Source organism: Falco naumanni, chromosome 15 (genome assembly GCF_017639655.2).
Source record: "Falco naumanni isolate bFalNau1 chromosome 15, bFalNau1.pat, whole genome shotgun sequence".
In the NCBI taxonomy this organism is placed as follows: Eukaryota; Metazoa; Chordata; class Aves; order Falconiformes; family Falconidae; genus Falco; species Falco naumanni.
The window spans coordinates 23,209,756-23,237,455 of record NC_054068.1 but is presented as its reverse complement, the minus strand read 5'-3'; the positions used below and the strand labels follow the sequence as shown (position 1 = coordinate 23,237,455).

At 46.2% G+C, this 27,700-nt stretch overlaps 2 protein-coding genes across 4 annotated transcripts; one reads left to right on the top strand and one right to left on the bottom strand.

Moving 5' to 3' along the window:
* Nucleotides 1-55: 55 nt before the first annotated feature.
* On the bottom strand, nucleotides 56-20,210 carry CENPT (centromere protein T). Of its 3 annotated transcripts, none has more exons than XM_040615224.1 (13): nucleotides 20,125-20,210; nucleotides 19,015-19,141; nucleotides 18,608-18,701; nucleotides 16,480-16,613; nucleotides 15,002-15,038; nucleotides 13,691-13,833; nucleotides 12,847-13,257; nucleotides 8,986-9,162; nucleotides 7,993-8,193; nucleotides 5,804-5,933; nucleotides 3,026-3,190; nucleotides 2,197-2,301; nucleotides 56-477 (listed from the first exon to the last, which is right to left on the bottom strand). In XM_040615224.1, exons 2-13 carry the CDS (start codon nucleotides 19,037-19,039, stop codon nucleotides 354-356), a joined length of 1,746 nt encoding a protein of 581 aa, XP_040471158.1. In that variant the 5' UTR covers nucleotides 19,040-19,141; nucleotides 20,125-20,210; the 3' UTR covers nucleotides 56-353. The 3 variants fall into 3 exon arrangements, with proteins under 3 accessions (XP_040471158.1, XP_040471157.1, XP_040471159.1); XM_040615223.1 differs by lacking the exon at nucleotides 20,125-20,210 and adding an exon at nucleotides 19,721-19,829 and having other exon boundaries at nucleotides 5,843-5,933; XM_040615225.1 differs by lacking the exons at nucleotides 8,986-9,162; nucleotides 20,125-20,210 and adding an exon at nucleotides 19,721-19,829.
* Nucleotides 19,984-23,020, top strand: THAP11 (THAP domain containing 11). Its single transcript, XM_040615226.1, has one exon. The coding sequence runs from the start codon at nucleotides 20,111-20,113 to the stop codon at nucleotides 20,837-20,839; it is 729 nt and encodes a 242-aa protein (XP_040471160.1). The 5' UTR covers nucleotides 19,984-20,110; the 3' UTR covers nucleotides 20,840-23,020.
* The last annotated feature ends 4,680 nt before the right edge of the window (nucleotides 23,021-27,700 follow it).

Genomic DNA, 27,700 nt, shown 5'->3' with positions numbered 1-27,700 from the left:
GAGTGTCTGTTAGGAACACTCTGAACACCACAATGCAGCACCAGGGAACACAGAATTCCTCAGAATATATACAATACTTTATTTATCAGAGCTGTGCAAGTATTCAGTGGTAATATAAAAAAAGTCAGGATGGTCAAAATTACTTGTAATAACGGTTGGTGAGACACAGCAGGCGGGTGTGAGAGCCACAGCCCAGCCTGCACTGGTTCAAGATGACGTCAACCACTTATCGCCCCACTAGTTACTCGTGTGAAACCACCACAGGGAGCAATTCCATGGAATAACCCACAGGCAGCCTTGGCCAGGAGAGTGGCCTCACACCCATGGGGGCCATCCCCACCAGAGGGGCATGTTCATTTGCTGGGGATCACTTTATTTCCACTCGCAGCAACTGGAATCAGGAGCTTCCTGTACTCCAGGGGGAAGTAACGCTCGATCAGCACATGCAGCGGCATCTTGTCTGTCACTAGCCCTTGTCTGGTCACAAAGGGGAGAGCAGAGAACAAACACAGCTGTTAGTGAAAAGTGTTTGCACTCAAACTTGCCATCAAGGTAATGTTTTTTGTTTTCTTGCAGGGACATTTTTGCATTTAACAGCTGAAACGCTGTGGCTGCTTGTGACAGAAGAGCTGCAGACTTCTATTTGCAGGCAGCCCCCTTGGGTGACACATTTGGTTCCGTGCGGCGCGGGCACCAGGCTTGCCTACAGGTGAAAGCTGAGCAGGAGGGTTACAGCAGAGCAGCCCCCCACGGAGGCACGTGCTTATCACAGCGAGAGTCCCCACACCAACCTAGACCAAAGTATATACTCACTGCTTTTTAAATTCACAAACCACCTGCCATGGGATACATTTTACCATGTAAAGACACACGCAGAATAATGCAACAGAAGCAAATAGCTCATTACTCGGCAGATTTTTTACATTCACAGTTCAGAGGTGGCTGGCATTTTCCAATGCAGTTTTCTAGTACACCATGTAGCTGATGGGCCCGAAAACATCAGCATCTCCTAGTCTTGTCGGGACGCAAAAAAAAAAAAAAAAAAAGCAGGACTGATTCATGCTTTCCTCACAGAAGGAACAGAAATACTGTTATTCACAAACCAGCAACAATTACTGATCCCTTTATGAGGCTGTGGAAAGGCATAAGGACATCTAGAAAAAGGTAAAGTGAGCATACAGAATCCTCAGACCTGGCCAACTAAACCATCACGCCTCTCAGCCTGTTCACACCAACTTCAGCCCACACCTGTCAGGTAGGAAAATGCAAATCTCTGGCTTGAGACAGCAACAGATTCTTAAGCAGCAGCACCAGCTCCACCTACATGAAGCCCATGCAAAACCTGTGCCTTTAATCAGGTGTGCCTGCACAATCCTTCCAATGCCTTTAACATCACACCTGGAACTCTGCCAGTGGAGAGAGAGACAAGGAGTAACAACCCAGAGCGCTGACTCTCAACAAGGAGTGATGAATTTGTTTCAGGCCCCACAGAGTTTTACAGAGGACTCCCAAGCCAAGAACAAATCCCTTGTGTTCTGGTCACGGGCCAAATTAAATTCAGGCACCAGATGGGGCAGCTGAGGGAGCCCACAGGAAAGACCAGCAATGAGAAGGCTCTGAGAACAGTTCAGCCAGGCTGCTGGCCAGCAGAACACCGTTGTTAGAAGCCAGCCCTGGCCTGTCAGGCTGGAGGCTCCTTCTCCTGCTCTGGAGAGGAACTGTCAGCTTGAACCCCAAGTCCCAGCTTCCGCAGAAGCAGGAAGAATATTGCAGGAAGAGTATTTTATTTGGAAGAGTAAGGAATCAAAACAGACCACAAAGCATGTGAAAATGCTCATGATATTTCAGTTGCAAGTGCTTTTAGCAAAGAGAGATTGCTCCGGGATGCAAATGGTGCAGCCTAGCCTTGTGCTTACCATTACTCTGCTTCCTCTACTGACGCTACTCATTTCCCAGTCATAACTGCTACACACCTTCCTCTTGGACCTCCACCACTGTCATCATGGAGTATAAAACCCCAAGCCCACAAACGCCCTCCTGCGATGGAAGGCCAAGTGGCATCATGCCAAGTAAATCACAAGACGCCACACTTACTGCAGAAGTATTGCTAGCGCACACCCTGACGGCGCATCTTACCAGGCTGTCAATGCCTCACTGGACATTAACTACACAGGTTTATAAAAACCCTCCCTTTACCTTCTCATGAGGACTTCCAGGTCCTCCATCTCCACTGTCTTCCTGCCCGCATGGTGGATGTAAGCTTCCAGATCGTTGCTTAGCTGCATGAAATATTTCTCTGAGCTGAAGGAGGATTGAAGAGGGAAATAAAATCAGACTGTGGAGTGGGCAAACACCAGTTTCTTGCCCGCTTCTGTAGGGCAAGCTGCACTAGAGCTGCTCGCTGTGCAGGTCACAGCCTGCCAGCAAAAACCATGGGAGAAGAAACTCCCCAGCCCACAAACAAAGTCTGGCTTCTCAGCCTGGGCTCCCGGGAACTTCACAGTCAAGGCAGCTGTTCCACAGCTGCACAGCTGACAAGCAAAACCTTTCCCAAACTTCCCACACATGCAAGAACAGGGGTTGGCACCAGCAAAAAATCAACACTGAGGCTTAGACTATCGTGACACTGTTCCAACAATCCACGGATTTCACTCGTGAAGGTAACATGGGTCTACAGATTCAGGAGGCTGAGAAACCTGGATTCAGAGGTAACACTGCCCAGCTGGAACACCTGCACCCTGCCCAGCACAACCACCATTCTCCCGAGCCGTCCTGCTCACAGGGAATGCTAGTGATGAGGAGACTGTGAGTGGTGCAATTTGTACTGGCCCGGGAGCACCTAGCATGTTTCTGTCCTAGTTTCAATCAGACCTCCTGTGACTCTTCCCAGCTGAACAGGGAGGGCTGTCAGCTTGCAGCAAGTGCTCCTGACAGGTTTGTTATTTCAGGAGAGAAAAGAAAGGAAAAAAAAGACTAAATAGAGCAGGGAGAATCATAGGAAGAGGAGCAGTTTGTTGCTGCTTACCATTTCTGAACAATTTTGAAGGCATCTCTGGCCACTGGCATTTTCACATAATGGCTAAATATCTTCTTTATCAAACTGCTTGCTATTTCAGGCTCACTTGTTTTCCTCCGTGACACACCCGAGCCCTTTGGAACACAGTTAGCCTGCAGCAGCTGCTGGGGAGACCTTTGAGGAAAAATGAAAATTCACACATCAAATGAACGCCCACAAGGAAAGCCAGAGACCACCAGGCTGAATCTGGGCAAACCTTACACCGAATTACAAGAGGCAAGAACTACCTCAAGCTCTAATTCTTTCTCCCTCACAATTCTTCAAAACCCTCATACCTATGAAGTGCAGTCTGCAAACAGTTCACATGGCATCATGGGAGAAGCAATCCAGGCTTGTTTCCTCGAGAGAAGCATGCTAGCTAGCATCACAAGTAGTCAACAAGGTCTAGTTCTCTCCAACACATAAATGTAATTTTCCCTGCATCCCTGTAGTACTTGCTCTCCAGGAGTCCACAGACTTTAAGACATCCACAGGTCACCTCTGCGTCTGCAGCACAGACTTTTACACTATTACAAACATTTTGTTTAGCAGGTGTTTTTTGTGGGTTTTTGGTTTTAGTTGGTTGTTTTGTTGGTGAGTTATTGTGGGGTCTTTTTTCCTCAAACAAGACTGCGAGTCTCTGTTTTCCATTCTAAAAAGGGAAAATCATAATATAAAAAAGGGAAGTGAAAGCCCTGGATTCACTCATAGACAAGTGGAAAATATCTAGAATCTCAGGCCAACGCATGCAAAGCCTACAGAGGGGGTGCATGTATCATTCAGTTCCCCCTGCAGCCCACCTGCATGTTTTCCTGTTAGAACCTCAGGGGCAGGCCAAAGAGGTCAGCCCCAGAGAGGAAGTACGTGTTGCAATGAGACAAAACAATCATGATTTGAGTCATCTTGGCTACAGCTTCTGTGCCTCCCTTTACCTGTTTGTGAATGATTCTATACAGGAATGTTCAGTTTGCAGAATCAGGGCAAAAACTTTGAAGTTTAGCAACTTCAGTGCTGGGCTCCCCAGTTCACGAGAGACAGGGAACTGCTGGAGGGGGGCAGGGGAGGCTACAAAGATGATGAGGGGACAGGAGAATCTCCCTGATGAGGAAAGGCTGAGAGAGCTGGGGCTGTTCAGCCTGGGGAAGAGAAGGCTGAGAGGGGACCTCATCAATGCCTGCAAATATCTCAAGGGCCAGTGTCAGGAGGACGGGGCCAGGCTCTTTTCAGTGGCACCCAGCGACAGGACAAGGGGCAGCGGGCACAAACGGCAACACAAGAAATTCCTTCTGAATATGAGGAAGAAGAACTTTACCTTGAGGGTGAGGGAGACCTGGCACAGGCTGCCCAGAGAGGCTGTGCCATCTCCTTCTCTGGAGATACTCAAACTCTCCCGGATGCAGCTCTGGAGAACTGCTTCAGCAGGGGCTAGGCTCGGGGGGCTCCAGGGGTCCCTTCCAGCCCCCACCATGCTGTGATTCTACGTGACTGTACGAGACTTCGGTGTTTCTAAATGAAAATTTCTGTGGCACTAATCTGGTATAGTTGATCACAGTAGAATTGTACCAGCATAGATTATTTTATAGCAAGATGCCTTAACTGTAGGTCTCTCACAGTTATGGCTCCACTAAATAACCTAGAGTATTCCTTTAACCCAAGTACTGCTATGTCAGGAAGCAAGCAGGCCAAGTCAGAGCCAGACTGTATTCCATAAAGCGCTAAAAAACATGGACTTGTGCAACGGCATCCTTTAATTGAGGCTCTGAACCTGTAATTATGACCATCTGTTGCCTCAGCACAGCTTGAAAACCTGAAAAATCTGTCAGTCCAGAAATTCCTGTACAGCGCATGCATCCAAATACATGGACTTCTTTTGCCAACGAGGACTAGCACTCTCTACAGAGCAATTAGTATTCAGACATTCCCTATATATGAAGGGCACATCCCAGTGCAAAATCCCAAAACAAATCCACATTCCCTCAGTTATAACACCGCTCCACTTCAGCAGAGTTATTAGAGACTCCTGTTTCTATTTTATAAATGTATTTTACTATTCACGATGACAGCAATCATCCAGCACCTTCTGTTTACAGCAGTAAAGGGCACAAGAATTTGGTTTTATTGTTTATTGCTTCATCTAGAGTCATGGGCTAGAAAAATTCCTTCTGTTCCCTAGGACCCCCTCTTAGTGGTTCTGACAAAGCTTCACCAAATTGCTAGTTAAGAGGGTGACAACTGTTAATTAATTTGGAATACTGCAGGGGACTGGTTCACTTTCTGCCGCTAGACGAACTTCATTTTATACTCAGCACATGGCAACTGCATACAGCTTTAGGCTTCTAAAATCAGCGCAAATATGCCATTTCGTAAGATCAGTGTAACATAATCCATCATTCCCCCTCTTCCGTGAGGGCCTCTGCATCCCATGCTGCAGTCTATGAGTCCAGAGTAGCTTACCAGTTTAAAAACTCCTAGGAAAAGATTTTGGCCTTCAGCACAAGAAACTATTACAAGAATGCTCATTGGAAAGACTTGAGGCATCACATCTGCTCTGGGAGAGTACTGACACCCACTTGATAGAACTCTATTCAGCTGCTAAGGCAGTGAACTAACTAAAGGCTTCAGGGCTGCTTACTGCCCGCTACAGCTGACAAAGCACAAAACAGCCGACAAAGCTGGGCTCGGCTCCCTCCCCTACACTTACACCCCAGGTACACCACCAGGCCGCTGCTGAAGGTGCCTTACACTTACCTGGCAGCAGCAGGTTTTGCAGGACGTGGAGTTGACAACTTGGGAGCAGCAGGTTTTGCAGGATGTGGAGTTGACAGTAGTGGCTTGTAGGCTACAGCACGGACAAATGTGGGTGTCTTAATGGAATCCCCTAGGGGAAAAAAGAAAGGTACTTGAGGAACTGAGCTCTGTTTTCAGAGTTCTTGCAGCAAGCAGCGCTGTAGCACAGACAGAAGCCCAGCCAGCTTTTTGCATCTGTCTGGTGCCGCAGTGCCGGTGCTCAGGCTGTGGCTCCAAGGCACCCTGAGCCAGCGCGACTGCTGGCTGTGCCATCCCACCCTCCGCACCTCCTGCCACAATGGCTGGTGGCTTCCCTTGAGCCCTGTGCTGGGCCAGCAGGCTGGGCAGGGTGTAGGAACACACACCCGGGGCCGGGCTGGGGCTGACGGCTGGGTTGACTTAGGCTGCAGCCTCTTTTCCCAGAAAGAACTTCAAAGTCTGCAAGATACCTTATTGCCATCCTGCTAAATCAGTGGCAAATTCTCCTGAACACAGGGACAAGTAGAGCAACAGAATCACAAGACCAGCACCAATCAATGTGCATCTCCCGTATTCACAGATTTTTCATAAACTCCCTCCAGCTAAGGCTCAGGCTCACCTCTTCTCTGCTGTAAACTAACCATAGCAGTTTCCTCCAAGTCTAATCTGCATCTTCTAACTCTACTCTTGAACTTTTAAAGTTCTTAACAAGCGAGTCCAGGAAAGAAAAGAATGTTAACAGAACTGAAATACTGAGCAGCACCCTGTCTAGAAGAGGAGTGGTCATGGAGGGCTTCCTGCCTGCCAGCTTCCCTTGCAAGCCAAGGACAGAGCAAGAACCCAGCGTATCTGGTAATGGTGTCAACTTTGCAACCCCCCCCCCCCCCCCGTAAGAACCAGGCCACCTGCCCTGTTACAGAAGACAAGCCCAGCTACCAGAGGCCTCGGGTACTGAGAGTTAAACTCCACAACTGAGAGGGTCAGGGGTCTCTCAAACAAAGCAGGGCTGGGTGAACTACCATGGTCCCTCGCATTAGCTTCTTCTGAGGAAGCATTTCTGTGCACTGGAGGAACGGGGAGCATGATGCAGGGAAAGAGATTAGTTATGCTGAGGTTTCTGAGAAAAGTTTTATGACTTATGAAGAGTGCATAACTTCCCCATCTTCCAGCTTTTTCTTCTTCTCTTTGTCCAACGAGACCTGTGAGATGCTACTCTTACTGCTCTACCCTATCAGCAGAGATCTCTTCATCAACATCTTTCCATTTCTTCTTCATACAGCTGTGGTAAAGATAAGCACACTGACACACTACTGTTGACACTATAAGAACACCTACAAATTTCCTCATGGCAAAAGTGTACCAGATCATGTGTCACCTTTGTGCCTTCCACACTGCAGAAATACATACAGGCATTGGTGTTTTCACTACAGGTGAATTTCCCCACAAAGCCTCAAATCCTGGCAACGGGATTCTTTTAGGATGCCCTTAGTTCACTTTTTTATTTCAGGGTGTATCGTACGTCACAGAACTGTTAAGATCAGTCCCAAAAGACGCCACTAAAACACACTCCGAGCATTCTCAAACATGGCCTGGATCAAAGAGAACTCAGTCTGATGTACACATTCTTCCAAAAGGCTTAAGCACTCTTGGGGAAACAGAGCAGACTGATCCGGCATCTGAAGACCTGTTCAGAAACAGACACTTCCTCCTGGCTTTCTGAAAAACCAGCCTATGCTTTTGGTTAACTGGAAAGTAAGTTTGTAACTACAAAATAGGGGTTCTAAATTAGGTTTCAAGTCTGGAGTCATATAAATGGCTGTGGAAAGAGAAGTTAAATGTTAAGACATTAAAAAGTCTGCATGAAGTTAGAAGTCAAGCAGGAAGGAAGAATAAAATGAAGGATATCCCTATGTCACTGCGTAAAAACAGTTTTGCCTATTTGTGTGCTTCCATTACCTTCACCTCAAAAGTATGAGATTATCTAGGTCCCCGAAGCACCTGATGAGCCAGTAACAATCTGGCCCTAGGAAGAGCAGCCAGCAGCTTCCCCTCCACTATCTGACATACTAAACAGTTAACAACGTTATTAACCTACATTGTTCCTCAATCAAGATGTAACAGGGAAAAATTTCTCCAACTGCTTTCTGCTACTTCTGCAATAGTTTTCTTACCTTCACTCTCAGGGTCTTCAGCTTCATCCTCAGTGGGCCCTTCTTCCATACCATCCAATTCTATCTTGATAGCCTGGTCCTCTAGCTCATCTGCTTGTTCAACAGCTTCCTTCAATAACTTCATCCCAGATTTTTCAGAGGAGGAAGTGCGGGAATGCCTGTCCAGACTTCCACCTCCAACACTTCTGGTGATCTCATGTTCTAGATTTCCAAAACAGGACAGACACATCACTGAAACAAGTATCACAGCCAAAGTTTCAGAGCACTCATAAGAAAAAAATCCATCTTTCCATTCCTGGCAACATTGCCACTTACCATATTCCTGTCTTCAAGGATTAGGGTGTCCATACACTACGCCAGATAAACTAAAGTACTGATGACTTCTCAACTTTTCCCTCTGCTACATCTAGGCATGCAGAGGTCCCAACAAAACAAAACAAAAAAAAAAAAAAACAACAAAAACAAGCACTTGGTAGAAGCCCAGGAAGTTTGAGTAAAATGTTTATCTGAGCTCCTTTTAAATGAACTTCCTTTCATAAGTATTTTTATCTCAAAAGAAGTCTTACCAAAGCCTTATGCAGCATGTTGAACACAGAAGACCTAGCAATTCAGGAAAAGTAACTTAGGAGATGCCAACTCGCCAACATAATCAGAGGGTCTCCAATTTTATCAATTGATAAAATTGGCCAATATTTTATCAATTGATAAAACTGATCTGATTCTAGAACTTCCATTACTAAATTTTAATTAAAGATGCCTTCTGCAATTATATATTTCTAAACACTACTGCCAATGCAATTTTAGTTTCCGTTTGCACAGAACACAGTCCTTTCAGCTTAATATGCCAAAGTTAGTTTGTTTTCCCAGTATCTAGCCCAGATTCCAGAATGCAAAGAGAGTTAACAAGTCCCTCTCCCAGCACTGATGCCAATAATGCAGCTTGAGAGGCCTCTGGCATTAGAGACACTCTGTAGTATTAGAGGTTGTCCTCACCAGCTTTGGGAGAGCCTGGGTGTTCAACACTGCCTTCTGCTATTCCCCCTTCTTCTGAAGAGGACAATTCTGGTTCAGCTCTGGCATCCTGTGCCGCAGTTATCTGCGATTCTCCTTTCTCCCTCAGTGTCTTCTCCAAATCTTCAGAATATCCAGCATTTGCATGATGCTCTGCAGCTAAAATAGGAAATTCTATCATCGACCTTAGCTATAAAAAAAACCTCTCAATCAACCACCTGCATACAGTTTAAAAGACGTTGAAATTGACTCATGATAAGCAAATGGCGATAACCATAAGCTATAAGGGAAGCAGATGCAGTTCCCAAAAGTTTACAGCTAAGAAATGCACAACTTCTCCAGCATCTACTCTACAGCCACCTAACTAGCGTGCACGTTAGATCCCAGCACAGGAATTTTACTTTTCAGTAAGCAGAGCTTCTCCAGATCCGTCATATCTACATCTATTCTCACTCTTGGCAATTGTGCAAAAGAGCAATTTCTTTTCCTTTAGGTCTAGCAATATGCGGAGTTTGTGCTCAGCTTCTCCTCCCCATTTCCTCAGCTTTTATGAATAAACCATGCAGAGATACACTGCAGTATAAAGACGAGAGCGCCCAGCACTGGTTTTAGCCATCCCAGACAAGCCTCTGGCAGGAAGAATGAGGAGAAATAAATGGATACACAATTTGCATGTCTTTAGATGACTTCAGCTACCAAAGTAGCTACTTACTGAAGAGTACTTCAGTACTCCTTTTCCCTGCATACTAAGTCTATAGTCTGCATGTCTGTTACCATGTAACTCAATTCCAGCAGAAACCCACACAGGTAATTATTTGGAGAAATCTTATTGGGAACTCTCATAGTACTGTTGCTTGCTGACAGGTTTGGAAATCTTGGCTGAATCCAGAACCAGAAGCTGTAAAAGTGGATTTTTACCACCCTCTCCAGTGACTGGGAGTTTTCACACTCAAAAGTACAAGTGTCAAAGTCTTGCGAGCCCCAAGCCCCAGTGAAGGGGACAAGGAAGTCTGGCCAAAGGTGGTGCAAAAGATCAGTAATACCATTCTCACTAACCAGAACATTGGGCTCGCTACACCAATGCAGGGCAGTATCTTGCCTAGTTACATGAAATATTAACTAGCTTTGTGAGGGGAAGACAAAAGCTCAACTCAACACTAAGTCTGCCTAAGGCAGACAGGCACCAGTGCTTCTCCCACAATACTGGATCACTGCTGGCATCCAGTACTCCATCAGTAGCATCTGGTACTCCACTGTTACATTCAAGCATGATTTTTACCGATTTCTTTACTTGTTGCTAGTAGCAATACCTCCTGTAGTTTGGTATAACCTGCCAGCCTTTAGTGCCAGTTGCTCCTCTCGAGTTTCTGCGCTGACAGATCAGGAAGCTGCTTGGCTGAATCATCTCCTTCAATGCTGCCCATGGCTTTTCTTTTTAAACCTCTTGTATTTCACTACCACTGTCCTTGTTCCGGGCTGAGCAGTCCTTAGCTTTAGTTATCCAAGGCTGCAGACACTACTCCACATATTTGATTATTGCTAATGGTAAAACTGTTTTTCTCTGCACCTTCTCCAGTTCTGTTAAATCTATTTAGAGATGGAGAGGTTAGAACTGCATGCAGTATTCGAAAGGTGAGCATGACAATTATTTCAGCAGTGGCACGGTGACATTTCATCATCTTCCTTTCATAAGAATTTTTACATGTTACTTGCTTTCCTGACCATCCCCCCCAAGCTCTGAGCTGGTGTTCACAGAACTAACAATACTGAGGTGACTTTCATCAGTCTCAAGAGTCACAGCCCATTTAAACTCCACAGGTGCACCCAAGTAAAACTGTAACAGGACAACAGATTCAAGAAAGATTACAGGATGCCAAGCTTACACAACTGTAAATTTAGAACTGAAGAATATCCGCTGCCTTAATGAACCACTCTCAAAGAACTGTTTAGAACAAAAGGCTGTATCTTCATAATAAAAAGACAACATAACTAATTTTGCTGATACACCTGGTATGTGCAAGCAATTACTTATGGGCACTGCAAGTATTCAGTTTCAAATTCTAATAACAAAACTGTTGGTGCTACAGTGTGTTCAGTTTCCATACTGACATAAGGTAATTCATACGAAGCTTTAGACATAGTTAAGCCGCAGGCAAGTTAAACTGCATGACAACGGTCTTCTCATTTCCAGACACTGTCAAAGGAACACTGGGAAAGACTTAAAAAGGATCCTAAACTGGAGTCTGGAAAGTGAAATTCAACAAAACACACAACTTTTGTCCACACGTACCCAAAGCTTTATGTAATGACTGGGTAACACCTGCCACCCTCAGCATCCATGCAGAGCTTTTACCATACCTTTCCCTTGCAACATGGAAAGCGCTTCTTACCCTCTCAGAAAATCCCCTCCTGTTACACTTTGTTCACTGTATTAGCCACCTCTTCTTCTGTATTGCTTACATCTAGGTCTTCAGTTATATGGGACACAACTTCCTTCAAAGATAGGCTGAAAGATCTCAGGCTTTAGAGTGACTGAGGATCCCAAACATTTACTTCAACTTCTGGATGGCAAAGAGCAGCTCTGGAGAGGACTTGTCAGAAAAGGACTAACCTTTTTCTGTTGATCTCTTCCCTTATCCTTTCCAAACAACTGTTCCCACCAAGCTTGCCACAGACAACACTCTAGAAGCAGAGTATGGTGCAACAGTCCACCAGGCTTTAATTAATTTCAAAGCTTTCTACAGCAAGAACTCTTCTCCTGACCTGAGCAGTACTGAATACACCAACCATTCTTTAAATACAGTTTCTGTGGCCCTTCTGACATAGGATCATATAAAATCCTGAATGAAAAAGAAACAGTAGTTGTTCATACTTCATGGCAGGCATTGGGAGTTTTGATATAAGAAATGCATGAAGCTATTTACTACAGCAGATCCTATCCTGGCTAGCCGCCTCAGGTCACTAAGCAGAAAATTTCAGGGTTACAACTGTGCCTCGGGACCTGGTCTATGCAATATGAAGAAAATGTGATCCTATTTACAGGGAAATAAATGCAGAAGAGAGACACCAGGCACCCGAGAAAAACTGGCAAGTGACAGGGCTTGCAAAGCATTGCTACAGTGACCAGGGACGTGATTAACTCTGTCCAAGGGATTTTTAAAGCCCTGGAGGCAACAAGGCAGTTAGCTGTGAAATATAAATGACCGTATCAGGGTAAAAGTTTAGATTAGTAACCTCCTGACACTCCAAACTGTCAACAATTCCTACATTTTATCTCCTTATCTCACCATATTTGTGACCAATTTACGGCGTCCACTTCTGGGCTCCCCAGTACAAGAGAGAGATGAACATACTGGAGAGTGTCCAGCAAAGGGCCATGAGAAACTTAAGGGACTGGAGCACCTCTCATAGGAGGAAAGGCTGAAGGAGCCAGACTGTTCAGCCTGGAGAAGAGAAGGCTCAGGGAAGATCTCACCAATATAGGCAGGTACCTGGGGGAAGGGTGTCAAGCAGATGGAGCCAGGCTCTTTTAGTGGTGCCCAGTGCCAGGAGAAGAGGCAACAGGCACAGACTGGAAGACAGGAGGCTCTGTCTGAACATAAGGAAACTCTTTTCACTGTGAGGGTGACTGAGCACTGGCAAAGGTGGCCCAGGGTTTGCAGTCTCCATCCTTGGAGACACGTAAAAGCTGCCTGGATGCAGTCCTGGGGAATCTGCTCCAGATGGCCCTGCTTGAGCAGAGGGGCTGGAGAAGATGGCCTCCCAAGGTCCTTTCTTACCTCAACCCTTCTGTGATTTCAGATAATACCTGCTAAGCCCCAAGTCCTAACCCATAGTACTCACTGCCAACTGCCACCTCTTCTGAAACAGAAAGCTGTTTCATTGGGTTACTCTGCTGGGAATGACTGTGCTTATCTTCTTGCTGGTTTGCAGGTGTTCCTGGAGAAAGAGGAGTCATTCTGCCAGCATGCTCATGATCAAGGATTAAGTTCTCAGAATTTCTTGGTGTCCTTCTCATATCTGTGCCCACCAGCCTTGCTTCCTCTTGAGCGGCATCAGAAATCTTGCTTCTCTGTGCTGAAGTTTTTGAATTCAATAGCTGTGGTTCAAGAACAGAAAGCTTATTTTGGCTCTGATCATCAAACTGAGGCTGAACAAAGAGCTCTGTGTTACTCAGCATGATTTCCACGTCACTGGTCAGCACGGTGGTTTGAATCTCAGATGCTGTTTGTGAGTCCACAAGATACTTCTGTGCTGTTTAGGAAGTTTTAAAACAAATTCTATGTGAAAAACTGTTCAAGGCCACAGGGACACACATTTATTACCAGGACTTGCATAATTCAACCAAATTTTATTCTTCCTCCAGAGATCAAACACTGAAACTGTATCACCACACTTCGGTGCCCCTAACTTTCTCTACAAACCATCTCCCCCGTACCCAGTTATGAACACCATCCCAAACAATTCCTGTAGTATAAATCACCAAACTGGGTAGGGCGCACATTTAAGTGCATAGAATCAAAGCAACCACAGATGCAGAACCTCATTCTAATCTTGCTTCCCAAATTACACTGGACTTCTGTGAACGTGCTAGTAGCATTCAAATCATACAATACAGACCACTACTTCTAAAAGCCACCTTATATAAGGCCCACCCTCCCAAAACAGGTAGTAACACAGAAGAAACCTTTTCTTTTCAGCATGTTCTGTTCCACTCCACCTTCAAAAGCTTCTATGTCAATAGCTCTGCGATTTTTTGGCCTCCGGAGCAAGCCTCTCTTTTCAACAGTGTCTGGTGGGATCACGGTACCAAGAGACATGCTAAGAGACCTGTAAAACAGAGAAGGAAAGAAATAATTTTCCAAACTTACACGCTCCTCTTTTACCCTCAAATTACAGACACAGTGCCACTAACAGACATTTCACAAATCCCTTCACTAGGAGGAATTTCCCAAAAAAACCTTTGAAGAATGCATGCCAGTCTACTTTCAACAAATAGTTTAATTTCATGATACCACCTAACATCAGGATATGTATAACAGAGATCAGGAAACTGACATTTTATAGCCTCCTACCTCAAGAGTGCTGCAACAATATCTGTCAAAAGGTTCAGAAATTTTAAACATTTTAAATAGCAAAAAAAGAAAAAGGAAAATAAAACATTTCAGAGTAAAGACATCCTCTAGATGACAGCAGGGTGGTAGGAGGACTTCAGAACAAGTCTAAGAAGCTGCTTAGTATCAGTATTCACAGCAAAGTACAGCTAACACCCCGTTAACTTCTTTGAGATGGGAGCTAAGACAGCAACAGGCAAAGTACAGGAAAAAATGTATCTCATTGTATGTATTTTGCATCCTAAAGAGACTGGCCATGCTCAGCTACCTCCTGTCGCTCTCCCTAGGCAGTCTGATCAAAAAACGGGGTTCAGAGGATTCAGGGATAGGAAGTACAGAACGCAGCCCCTATGAATCACCTTGCTTGGCACTGCAGGCAAGGGCTGCAGTGAGAAAGGTGAAATAAATTGCTCACCATGGCTAAGATCATTAGCAAATTATACAGGCAACACAGGAAAATAAGTTCTTTGACTTGCTAAAAAACTTTTAAAGTCCAAGAAAGTTGGACTAAAGACTGTGTAGATGCAACTGATGTTGATGGGTCAAATAACAGGCAGAGGTAATAGTCTAAGGTATATTGTGTACTGATTTATTGCTGGAAACATTAGAATGAAAGGAAAAAGAGATCAATCCTAGTAACTAAAGAGGAGCAACAATAGCGATACCAGCTAGACCAAACTGGGCATACAGAGCCACATTTTCTGAAAACCACAAGGTTTAACACCTTCAAATTCCATCACCAGAGTGGAAGACGATTGCGTTCGTAATAACACAAGTCTTTATCCTGAAGCTAGGTATCTGGGTTCTTCACACTACAGAGGTGATGAATCAAGGCAGCTATAGTTAGGACAGCAAGAATTTAAGACGTTTTAGTTCAAACTCACCGAGCCAAAGCGGTGCTGCTGTCCAGCGTTGACCGAGCTAGAAAAAGTTGGTGACACATTAGCTGAGAACTTACCCTCTACACAGCAGGCGACAGCAATACCTCAATGTATCTTCCTCTTTCTAGAATCAGTTATGCTACAATCCTCAAAAGTAATATTTTGGTGAGAACAAAATTAAGATGACAGGTTTGCTTTGCAATTGCTTGTCTGTGTTTCAGAACTGCATATTAGAATTCTAATAAGCGATTTCTGAAAGGGTAATAAAACAGTTATTTCAAAGAAAATTTGATATGGTACATGCCCTCATACTCAGTAATACTAATCTTACCACGTTAATAGCAAGATGCTAGACTAGGGCCTCAGTCACAACCACCCTTCAGTAATCCAAGTCAAACATTAAAGCATCTGGAAGCTTTAGAAGTACAGATAATTGCTCCACAGACTGTTGGTGAAACTGGAACTCAAACCTTGCTTACTCACAAAATCGCAAAAATCCAAAAGCAGATCTGGAGAGCAGGGACATAATCATGCTCATACTAGAAAATACTAGAGCATGCACCCTCTGGTTTTACAGAGCTGCCCGCAGCTTATCAGAAGATATTCAGATTGGGTACCAGGCTAAAAAAAAGACAAGTTGATTTCTTGACCAGAGGTGAGGCCAGGTGGGATCCAACTCCAGATTAAACCATCCGAACACAGCTGTCTATATTCCCATTAGTCAAGCACAATTAATCCAATGTAGGCATCTGCTTTAGGGTGAGCTGAATCGCCCTCCATACTCCACCAACTAGATCACCCCTGAACTTCAGCAGGACTTCAGTTGCACGTACACACAGACCCAGAGCATCTATAACTCGGAGCTGAGGTACTGGTGTGTGTAATCTGGAGCTGAATCCCACCCTTGAAACGTACTCCAGTTGCTACTGCCAATAGGATATGGAAACCAAGGTGAGGTGTTTTAACTGCCTCTGTTAAACTGCAACTAAAATGAAAGTTGTATTTACCAAATTTGCAAATTTATGTTTAAAGGGAAGACTTACTGCAATACTACATTATTCCTTTCATAAAACTGCAAGACACTTTTTTCCTCAAACAAGAACTTTATAACTTATTTGATATAATTGCAATGAAAAGTATGCAGCCTGTTGTATTTTCAAGTTTCTGCGATCGAGGGGAAGACAGAGATTGCTTCTTTTGGAGACACTCCAAAACTCAAGGAGTATCAAGTTGCAAAAATATTCCAGAAGGTATATACGGTTAAGGAAGAGCCTGTAACTTGGCTCAAAAAGGCTTATTTTAAATTTGATAGGAGGAGCTTTTACCTCCTCCACTAACGCCTTCACAAAAAACAGTGCAATCTTACTTCCAAACATGCAACTGCCCAGCTGAGAAGTTACTAAGAACTAAACTGCAGCAGATGAAAACTAGTTGACAGCAAACGCAGTGCTGAACAAGGTGATTTTTTACTGCAGCCTTACCTTGGTTCTGGGGAAGCCGTTCATCTGCTGCTCTCTCAAACTCAGAAACGCTGATTTTCCTTCTCTTCTTAGTCATACGGAATGTGGCAATAGATGCATCCTCAGGAACAAGGTCTGGCAGTTGCATTTCCCCCCTACCAATACAAAGCAAGCCTTTAACAAAGGACAGCATTATTCCTTAGCTACCTTTGAAAGGTCCCTGTAACATCACTGAAAAGCAAATTAAAATTATTTGACCTTGCTGCAGCAGAAGTAAGGAACTAATCGGTGATTAGCTCAGCAAAGCAAGAACATGTGTCATTCCCTCCTACTAAATCAAAGTAAACGCCCAAAAGAGAATCAAAACTTGAGTGTTTATTCAGAACAACAGGGCTGAGAAAGGTCAGACTAAGAGTAAAAGCTTGGACTTCCAAGAAGCTCCATCCATAGCTCTCCTTCTAACAGCACACAGGAGCTATTAGGCTTGCCAATCATTACAATGTAAATAAAGTCATCATCACCATGAAACATTATGTACCACCAAGCGCACTGGCACATAGAACAGGCACATAATACCCCAGTCAGGCACTGGGATCAGTATCAGAAAGCAAGTTTCTGAGTTGTTTTCCCTTCACTGAGCACTTCCAAGAATCCCCTCTAATCAAGGTCACATTCAGGCAGCAAGCTGCTGCCTGCATGCCACACCACGTCCCACAGAACTAGAGCAGAGCGTCCCTCCCAACAGCCAGGGCCTGCATGCAGCAGATGCAGCATTCTGTATCCTTTTGGTACAAACAAGGTGGCTTCAAGATAGCAAGAACTGTAAGGGACTCCTTGTTTACAGGTCTTTTCCCCTTACAAAATAGGTTTTTTACTACTCAGAAATGCAGCTAAGTTTTGTTTCTTACCATGAGTATAATGTAAGCCTAAGCATTAGAATTAACTGGCTTGTAATGGAGAACAAATGTAAAGCAGTGGGGAAGGGAAAAAAAAAAAATTGCTCATATTTTCACATCTGTTCTGGAACATGCTATTACAACCAGGGAAAGCAGTGACTTCCCAAATTCAAGAAAGTTCACATCAACTAAAAGAAGGCTGTGAGGAAGGATTTGAAACAAGTCTACACCTGTTTACAGCTAGCTAACGTATGGAATATAAAACCCTGCAAAGACCCAACCGTCTTGTCTTTTCATTTAAGAAAGGCTGATGAGAAGCACAAAAACCTTCAAGAACTACAAAAAGAAAAATCAATAAAGAATTAAAATAACATTACTCATCTAGTCTGAATTAAAAAAAAACACACAAATAAACAAGCTGCCCCACTTAACAGAAAACTCAGATGTCTACTCCTCTACTAAAAACATGTGAAAGATAGAAGTTTGCTTAATATTTTATATGGTCTGTTTAAGGCTACTTACAGTCAATGCAAAAGGTTTAGCTATAAAATCACATTATTTGGAAGTCTATTTTGCAGTACACAAAAACAAGCCCTACCACTTCCATTTCATAACAAAGTGGAAGTAAATGAACCACACTTCAGCCTCCCCAGTCCAGTCAGGCCTATAAAATATTAATGGCCGCTAAACACAAATAAGAGCATCTGAGCCTCAGGCAAACCTCACCTCTGAGCTACCCTACAGGAAGGAAGTTAAACCACACACCCCAAAACAAGGACAACCAAGAAGCAGTAATACCATGAAAAGCTACAGCAGCCTGTGTTTTAAATACAAAACACAGCCATCACTCATTTATGCCCCTGCATCGTCAGCACATGGCCTGTAGCCTTGGGGAGATCCAAGAATTTCTGTCTTAGTCTCTGTCACAGACAGCTAAGAAAAGTATGCTTCCATCAGGAGCCTTACTTTAATCAGCACTTCTGCCACAAAAATTATATTAAAAGCCTGCATTTAAGAAAGGGGACAAGCAAATACTTGCAGTATTTACTATTTGGTCCCTCAGTCCCAGTGATTCCTATGTGACTTTTAAAGCTGGAAAATTATTTTTGAAAATCCCACCTGACAGAATATAATTCTGATCACTGAAACAGCAGTAGAGAAATCCTGTTCCCCAATCCCATTGTAGGAACCGCACTGTACCTGGTAGTGTAAAAAACAGGAAGTAAAAATGAAAATTTAAAAAAAGTACTTACATGTTGGAAATCCTCTTAGCTGGGAGTTCCCATACAGGTCCTTCTGTTTCTTCATGTTTAGATATCCTAAGTGCCAGAGGTGAAACTTGTGGCTCTGCCAACAAATGAAAACATTTCCTTTCCACAATTCAATCCAGCAAGAATGCCAAAACACAGCAGACTGTCAGATCTACGCTACATTTTGTAAGTTACATTTACTAATCGGTTAAAATACTGACTTGGTAAAAACTATTTGGGTTCTAACTCCTAGGAAGGCTGGCATGTACAGTGACAAAGCCAGCAGTACAGACAAACGGCAGCACGGCGGTTCCACGAGCCACAGCAGACCTGAGCTGAAGTTCACAACAGCACGTGCCTCTAATTAGACTGTCCTTCTGTTCTCTGCTTTCCTGAAAAACAGTACTTACGGGTCTGGATGATTCTCTTGAGCATATTCCGTGGGGTGTCATTGTCAAGATCAGGGAACACAGCTGGTCTCTGCTTCACCAAGGTGCTTCTGCCAGAATTCTTGTCCTTTCCTGAACCAGATATGTTCTGAAGAGAGAAATCACAGAGACACATAGTTCCAAACTTGTACCTTCCATCATTACAAAGCAACCTTGACATCAAAAGCATTCATCATCTGTCTCCTAATAAAAATCTAAGCTAGCTAACACAAAACATTTTCGAAATACACTTTCTAAAAAGAAATCATGCACGTGCACTGCGCACTTTGGTTTTGGACAGAAGACAATTCACAACAGTGTATCGTTGAGGCGGGTTTCAGTGAGCAACTCAGGCAAAAGCCTGAGGGACTTGAAAGCACAGCCCCCGGCCCTGCTGCACCTCACGGCCTTCCAACGCTCACAGCCCCCCGGCCGCCCCCCTCACGGCTCCTCCGGCCCCGTCTAGTCCCCAACCTAACGCAACCCAAAACTGCGCAACGGAGCCGCCCAGCCGAGGCGCGGGGCGGTAAGGGCCCTGGCTGCGGGGCGAGCACCGAACTGCGCGGTTTCGGGCCCACGCCCCGGTTTAACGGCAAACGAGAACAAGGCAGCGTCCGCCGGCTAGCCCCAAGGGCCGCGCCCCGCCGCGACCCCCCCCGCCACGGAACCGTTCGGCCCTGCCCGCCACCTTGGCCGCTGCCCGCGCCGTGAGGTGGCCACTACGGCGGGCCCGAGGGGGCCTGTCGGCCATTGCTGGGTAACGGCCGCGCCGTCCGGCCGCGCCACCTCTCGCGAGATCAGGGCGGGGCGAGGCGGGGCGGTGCCTCCGGGAGCGGTGGGCGGCGGGGGCGGGGGCGCAGCGCAGTGTGGGGCGAGTAGTTCCGGCGCCGTGCCGCCGCCGCGGTGCATTGTGGTCCGCGTAGTTCCGGTGCGGCCGCGGCGGGCGGCGTTGGCGGGCGGCGAGAGGCCGCCGTTGGCCTTGTGGGATCTGTAGTTCCGCGGGGGGCCCCCGCGCCCGCTCTCCCCGCCGCCGGGGCCGCCCAGGGGTCCCCCCGGCAGCTCGGGAGGCCGCCCCGCCATGCCGGGCTTCACCTGCTGCGTGCCGGGCTGCTACAACAACTCGCACCGCGACAAGGCGCTGCACTTCTACACCTTCCCCAAGGACGAGGAGCTGCGGCGCCTCTGGCTGAAGAACGTCTCCCGGGCGGGCGTCAGCGGCTGCTTCAGCACCTTCCAGCCCACCACGGGCCACCGCGTCTGCAGCGAGCACTTCCAGGGCGGCCGCAAGTCCTACCTGGTGCGGGTCCCCACCATATTCCCGCTGCGCGGCGTCAACGAGCGCAAGGCGCAGCGGGCCGCCCGCCGCCCCCGCCCCGCCGCCGCTGCTGCTGCTGCCACCGCCGCCCAGGGCCCCGGTGCTGCCGCCCCCACCGAGGCCCCGGCAGGGGGCGCGGCCGAAGACGTGAAGCCCATCGACCTGACCGTGCAGGTGGAGCTCGGGTCCGGGGCGACCGCTGGGCCCGGCCCCGGGAGGCTCCCGGCGGCGGTGGGGGAGGAGGGCCCGGTGGAGGGCGGCCCCCCAGACCACTCATACTCGCTGTCGTCGGGCACCACGTCGGAGGAGCTGCTGAGGAAGTTGAATGAGCAGCGCGACATCATTGCGCTGTTGGAGGTGAAGATGAAGGAGATGAAGGGCAGCATCCGCCGCCTGCGCCTGGCCGAGGCCCAGCTCCGTGAGGAGATCCGCGAGAAGGACCGGCTGCTCCATGCCGCCAGCGCTGGCACCCGCAAGCGCCACGGCCTCTGAGGGCTGCCGGGGCCCGGCCTGGCCCAGGGCTCCCCGCCTGCAAGCCCCTGCCGCCCTCTGCCAGGTTCCCGGACAGAACGGAGACGGGGCCCCTGGCTCGTGCTGCCCGCTCCCTCTTGCCCCACCAAAGCAGCCCACCGCTGGGCCAGCCCGTGCCACTGGATTTCCCTGCCTAGATGGGGCAGCCGCTGTCAGCTCAGTGCTGAGCCCCTTTATCAATCCGATGTTACCCCAGAGCTAGTGCTGCTGGCACCCTGTCCCTGCCGGACCTAGCAGCGCTCCCCCCATGCCAGCAGTGGCAGAAAGCGCTTCTCTCAGTGTGGATGGGACCCGTGTCACCACTAAGCGGACGTAGGGTACCGGTTTTCAGCAAGTAAACTTGCTCTGCATTACATAAGGTAGAAGCAACACTACCCCCTGGAGAAGGCGTGTTGGGAAGCGCAGTTGGCACCGTACCCTTCCTAGGATCGAACAACGATGCCGCACATGGCCTCGCTTAGCAGAGGCATGAGGAAAGCTTTAGAAACCCTCTCAGGGTAATGTGTTTCTTCAGTAAATTACTGATGCCATAAAAGACTGCTGTTTCTAGCGTGAAAGAATCCTCAGATTATAGTACTTGTACTGTGTAGTTTCTGCTTTCTTCGCAGTACATACGTATTTGTTACAGATGTCTCGATGCTCTCGACACTAGTAAGGATTACAATCTGGTACAAAGAACTCAGTGGCATTTGACAGCTGTAGTTTATCTCATTGGCTTAAGAACTCTCTCTAATGAAACGGAGGCTTTGTAACACGTTGGAATTTAAATCCTTGGCTTTCATTCAGAGAACTGGGATGAAACAGAAGCGAAGCAAGTTTCTCTGCAGTGGTTGCAAACCCTTGCTGTCTAATCCTAAACTAGTTGGCATGACTAATAATCTGTACATTAGGCAAGACCTTACTGAAACATGTTTGTGTGTTCTAAACCAAGATTTTTAAGAATATTGTAACAAATTATGTGGAATGATTGTGTAGTTTCTATTTCTAGCCAGCATTAGTCCCCTCACTTTTCAGGAACAGGAAACCAAATCAGTGTTGGCTGGAAAGAGGGTTGGAGTGAGGGCAGCAAGGCTACTAATTTGGCTTGAATATGTACTTCCAGGTTAGCCAGTGGAGCAGATACATCCACTTTGGTATCTGGCGCTTTGGAGGGGGAGGAGGAAGAGGAGGGTATCTGGTGCACCTGCGTAGTAGCTATATGGCGATGTGTACTTAGCGGGTACAGCTTCAGTAGTGATGGAGGTGGAAAACAAAAGGCAGTTCACCACGATGTGCCCGTAATTACATTCAAGGGAGGAATGCCCAGGTGTCTTCTGGGTCTCTGAGAGCTTTCTCCTGTAATCAGAGTGCGTTGCAGTCAGTAGATCAGGATGTCAGTTTTACTGAATTTTATAGAAGTTATTTTCTAAATGTAGAAAGTATCTTTAGTTTGAAAATAATGTAATCTTTGTAACACTGGCTAATGTAGCTTTACAACTGTAAGTTTCGTACTCTGTATAACCAAACAAAAGGGCACAGCACGATTTGGTAGCTGCAGGTTTATCGATCTTGTAGCCCGTTCAGCTAAAGGCATTGGTTGTCACAGCCTGCTGTGTGATGCATGGGTCATTTTTCTATTAACGTGTGTACTGAGTTGGATGGTCGACTGTAAGGATACTACAGGTCTATTCACGTACTAAGTATTTCTCATTATTTCATTTTAATTTATTTGCTCCAGTCTAGATACGTAGCTTTTCACTTCAGCTCCATGGTATACTGATTTTCCTGCGAGTCAAGTAAGCAGCAATTTTTTTTTTCTTGGTTGGTTGGTTGGTTTGATTTTTCTTTTTTTGTAGGGAAGGCAGATACCTGCTACACCATCTGATTTAACATATGTAATTGGTCCAGCAGATCTATAGGCTCCCATCAAGACAATAGGCAGCACAACATCCCTCCTCACAAATGAGACTGGTTGTGTGTCCTAGCTTCTTGAGAATGTGCGTGTCGTAACAGTCGTGGTACTTTTTCTACCATTGGAATGCACTTCAGGATGTTCAGCCATTTGGCCTGCTGGACTGGTTAACTGCTGGACTGTTCAGCTTCTCCAGGTTACACTGAGGTGCTAACATGCTTAATTTTAATAAAGTATATTTTGTTTTGTTATGTTTCCTGCTTCCGTGCTGTGTATGTGTATATATATTTCTGAAAGGTCAGTGGCTGTAGCTTGTCTTCTCTTTTGCACCGTTTGTTTATTCTTCATGAATTCCACAGCTGTAACAGCACAAATATCTTTACATTCCTGTAGGGTGAGGAAGAGAAGTTAGAGTTCTGTTCAGGGTGTTACATTCCTGCCCACACAGGGGTTACACACACAGGAGTTACAGCTGTTCCTATGAGCAAAGGGCTGTTAGGACAGGATTTCTATCTAAATAGCCAGGAGGAATTTGAGCAGTGAAAACCAGGCTTCCCTTCCTTCCGCTGGAGGGACAACAGGACTCTCCCACATTATGTGTAGTGGAGGAAGGAGAAGGCACAGCCTCTGTGAAGCAGCCTAGCGCAGGGAAGAGCTAGCACATAGTATCTCTGAATTTGTAACTCCACTTCTCAGAGTTCCTAATTTCAGATTGTTTTAGAGCTATTAGTCTTGAACAATCGTAAGCAGCAAAAAAATTCAGCTGGGCCTCAAGCATCACATTTTCAGGTTGAACTGGGAATATTACATGAAGCAGTGTGGCAAAAGCAAACACTTTTTCTCATGCACACTTCCCTGTTTGCCACTAAATTAAGGCAAGCGAGCAATGGTACTGGCAGTGAATTAAGAGGCTAATTCTGTAGGAAAGCTTCTTAGTATGCTAACAGACTGCATTACTGCTCTATGCAAATGCTTTTTCTGCCACTTCAGCTCCTCACCTTTCTGCATCCTGTATTCTAATCTTACCTATATCCTCGCCATATTTTTCTTCTACCAGCTTCAGCTGTTGTTGGTTGCCACATTCCTCTGTGTGTATATTATCAAATGTTAGCCCTCCAAGGGGAGTTGAAGAATCTTTAAAATAGCTTTTATGGTTCTAAGGGAAAACCTTGATTTCATGTTTATAACAGTCAATCACTCCTAAAGACTAATAGTAATGTCCTTTCTGGGTTCTGTGCCTATTTTTAATTTTTTCTGTAGTAACAGGGTAGCCTTTAACCTAGAGGGTTAATAATTTTATTTTACTTAAGACGATGCATTCTTGCTCATCATCCTCAAGCTGTAGGGCTCAAGTGCTAAACAAGTCACATATTCCCTAAGTAGCCTGTATCCAGTGTCATGATACAAGCTCACCAACCAGTTCAGCTTTCCAGTTACACAAGAAATCTAGAAATATAACTCCTCTATGGCACATTTGGCCACGCACTCCTAAACTCCTGACAGCATGGATGAGGCTAACGCAGGATGCCTATAATGGGGAGAGCTGCTAGTCAGGCTATCAGCTGGCTGATGGCATTTTCGACATCTGTGGAAAGTTTCTGGTTGTTCCTTCCCTGGTTTCCCAAACCAGCTGACAAAATCACACCGTGACTGGTTGAAGCTCAGGCTAGACTGAGTAAAAACAGCATTCTAACATACACAGTCTTCACCTAATGGCTCTATGCATGTATGCAAGCCATGTGATCCAAACGTCCAGATTAAACAGAACTGTTTTTCCAAAGGTGGTGTTACCTCATTACTTGGCTCTACCTGAAGCATTTGCACTTCCAAGGACTAAGGTTTTTGAACTTTAATAAGGTAAAATCAGACTTCGTGAGAACAAAGGATAAAAAGAGTTTTGGCGATGGGGCCCTGTGAGAGCAAGGTGGTGAGCTGTAGCCTGAGCTCTGTGTTAAGTTCTTCATGATCAGATATGGATGGGAAAGGACAGAGGGGCTCTTACGTGGCAAGAAAAGTTAACAAGCTGAACCAAATGGGAGAAAGACAGAGAAGCTTCTCTCCAATGCAAACCACTCTTCTGTAGGTGAAATCCTAACCAGTTTCTTTGCACGTGCACAAGGCTTGCTCAGTTCACCTTTATTTCAGAGATCAGGATCATTCCCATTACATTTTGGGCAGACAACTATTTTAATGACTTCTAACACAGCATCTTTCGCAGGGTGAGTTTCTCCATGAGGACTGTCCTTTGGTGTTCTGCCCAAACTCTTCACCTGCAGTTTTTCTCTGCCATTGTTGGAAGCCATTGTGTTGGAGGTCAGTGTGTTCCCGTGCCAGCTCCACCTCTGTCTCCCCATCTTGAATCCTGCCTCCAGCTTCAGAAACTGCCTCCTCTTACAGCCCTTCCCACTGTTCCTACCTTTGCCCAGGGCCCTGATGTGACAGGGCAGAAATTACTGTGCCAGTGAACATCATTATGCAGAGGCTGGGGACTCCTCTGGGAACTAGTGTGCTAGAAAGCATAGACTGATAGACTGGATGGCAGATATCTCTCTGATACAGCCTCAGACCTCTCTGCTCTCTATACAGACAGCAGAAATGCTGAAATTCTGGGCTAAATCAGGGATAAATTGAGAGAAACGGTGCCACCAACCCCAACCTTCTGCTCCTTGTTCTTACTTTCCTTCTCTGCATCTCACATGGCCTTTTTTTTACCCTCATTACAAGGGCTGTTGAGGCCCATTCTTGGGGCTCGCTCCCCTCGCTATTCTTGATCAGAGCCCAGGTAGTCTGATGGGCTCATTGTATCATTCCCAGATCCAGAAAGCAGCAGCTGCTGCCTCCCAGGACCAACAGTAAGGAGGAAGCATCCAAAGCTTTCACATTCCTCCTGAGCAGAACACGGGAGCATTCCCAGGATCCCAGTGTCACAAATTCATCACTATCTAAGGGCTGGGTGAGAACCAGGCAAGGAAAATTTGCTCCACTCTGATCAGGATGGATGCTACTGAGCCAAGTGTACGCATCTGTAATGCACTTCATAGCACAGTCCCATCTTCATTGCCTTGATGATTCTATGTTTTTTTGATTGCAAGATTTTTAGGGTAAAAAATGTCTCTCTTGTCCACTTACAGTGACCAGCAAAGCAGGGCTTTGAAGCTGCCTGGGCTCCTAAGCGATACCCCGCTTAATCTCTGCTAAAAAAATAAAGAATCGGCATCATTCAGCTGCTGGCCTATCAGTTCTCACTTCAAAAGGCTGGTTGTTTCCCCACAGAAATACAACAGTTCAGATAGGGGTGCTAGGACAGCCCAGAGACCAGATGGGCAACCACAAGGCACCAGCTACATCTGTGCCTGTTCCACAACTCATCTGGAAATCACTGTGTGGGAAAAGGAGAAAAATGGCGTGCTCTTGCAGGCAGCGAGGTTACCATCTGCTGACGGACCTTCACCACTTCCCTTCTCTCTGGAAACACACTTTCTGATGGAATATGATTTAGGAACGGCTCTCACACAAGCAAAACATTCCTAAACCCAGCTACCTTCTCCTCAGGATGCTCCATTCAGCCCCCAGCATCTCATTTCTACTTTTCTTCCCAAATCATACAGCAATTCTCCCTCAAAAAATTAAAAACAACACTGCACAGAGCAGAAAGGGGCAACTAGCAATACCTACTGCACTGTAGTGGCAACTACAGGAACAGCAGAAGGAAAATCAACACAATGCTATCCTAAAGCCTGCAAGTTCCAGGCCTGAGTCCTATGTTTGGAACAGACTCTGCAACACATCAGCTAGAAGAAGGGACGCTGGGAGGTCCATATCATGCAAATCCTTCTCCTTTGTCTTTTCATATGATGAACAAATGAGAAGTGCCTTTTTCTGTATATTCACAGCTTTCCATTGCTGTGTAATCAACCCAGTTCCTACACCTTCCCAGATAAATCTGACAGGTCAGGCTGGCTGTGCACAAACTCTTCACCTGTGTAAATGTCACCGGCTCTACAATTTAAAAAATAGTTTGTTCATGATACAAATCCTTGAGCTGAGTCCACAAAGAACTGTGATCAGGACAATGCCAGTCATTCCACTGACATCTTCCCCCCGCTGTGGGAGAGACATCAGTCACAGCCACAAGGTACAGAGCACCTGAACGCATCTCAGACTGGCAGCTGGAGATCTGACAATGCCATGATAAAGGCAATGAGAAAGCTTAGCATTTTCTCCCAGACTTGAACCAGCACTTCAGTCATAAAAAATGTCAGAGAGAAGGGGGGCGGTGGAGGGAAATCACTTATTTCTTGTTCAGCTACTCTTCACCTGGGCTCAGTGGAGTATCAGCTGCCTGCAGTCTCTGTTTCCAGGCCATGTGGGATAAGAAGCCATGAGATAGTGACCAACAGAGTGTTGGCAATCAGGTTTGCCTTTTTCCAACAGGACAAACTTGTTGGAAGACAGTGCAACATCAAGAGTCCAAGAAGGAGGCTCAGTGTCCACCACCTCCATCTCCTTCCCAGCACTGCTTTCAGCAGCAAGCCTGGGCAGACGCTCTGCCGACCCATCTCTGTGCAGGGCTGCGCAGTGCCAGCGCTCTATGGAGCAGACAGGTACCACTCAGGTTTGCCAGCAGGACCTGGGGACCTCCCAAGCTGGGCCAAAGCACCAGGACAGGGCAGCTGCTGCCCTTCCAGGCATGGCCCTGTGAGCTAAACCACAAGGAAGGCTGTGGCACCCTGGAGCGCCCGGGGCTGCTGCTGGGGTGGGCGTGCAGGCTTCCGGGAGGCCCAATAATCAGGATTTATCTGAAGGCATTTTTCTACAACCCAACACCTCCAGTGCTAACTTCTTTCACTGCAAACAAGCCAAGAAGCCAAGCGCTTACTTTAAAAAAAAAAATATTTATTTTTTCCACCCACTGTATAGCTCTTGTTAGG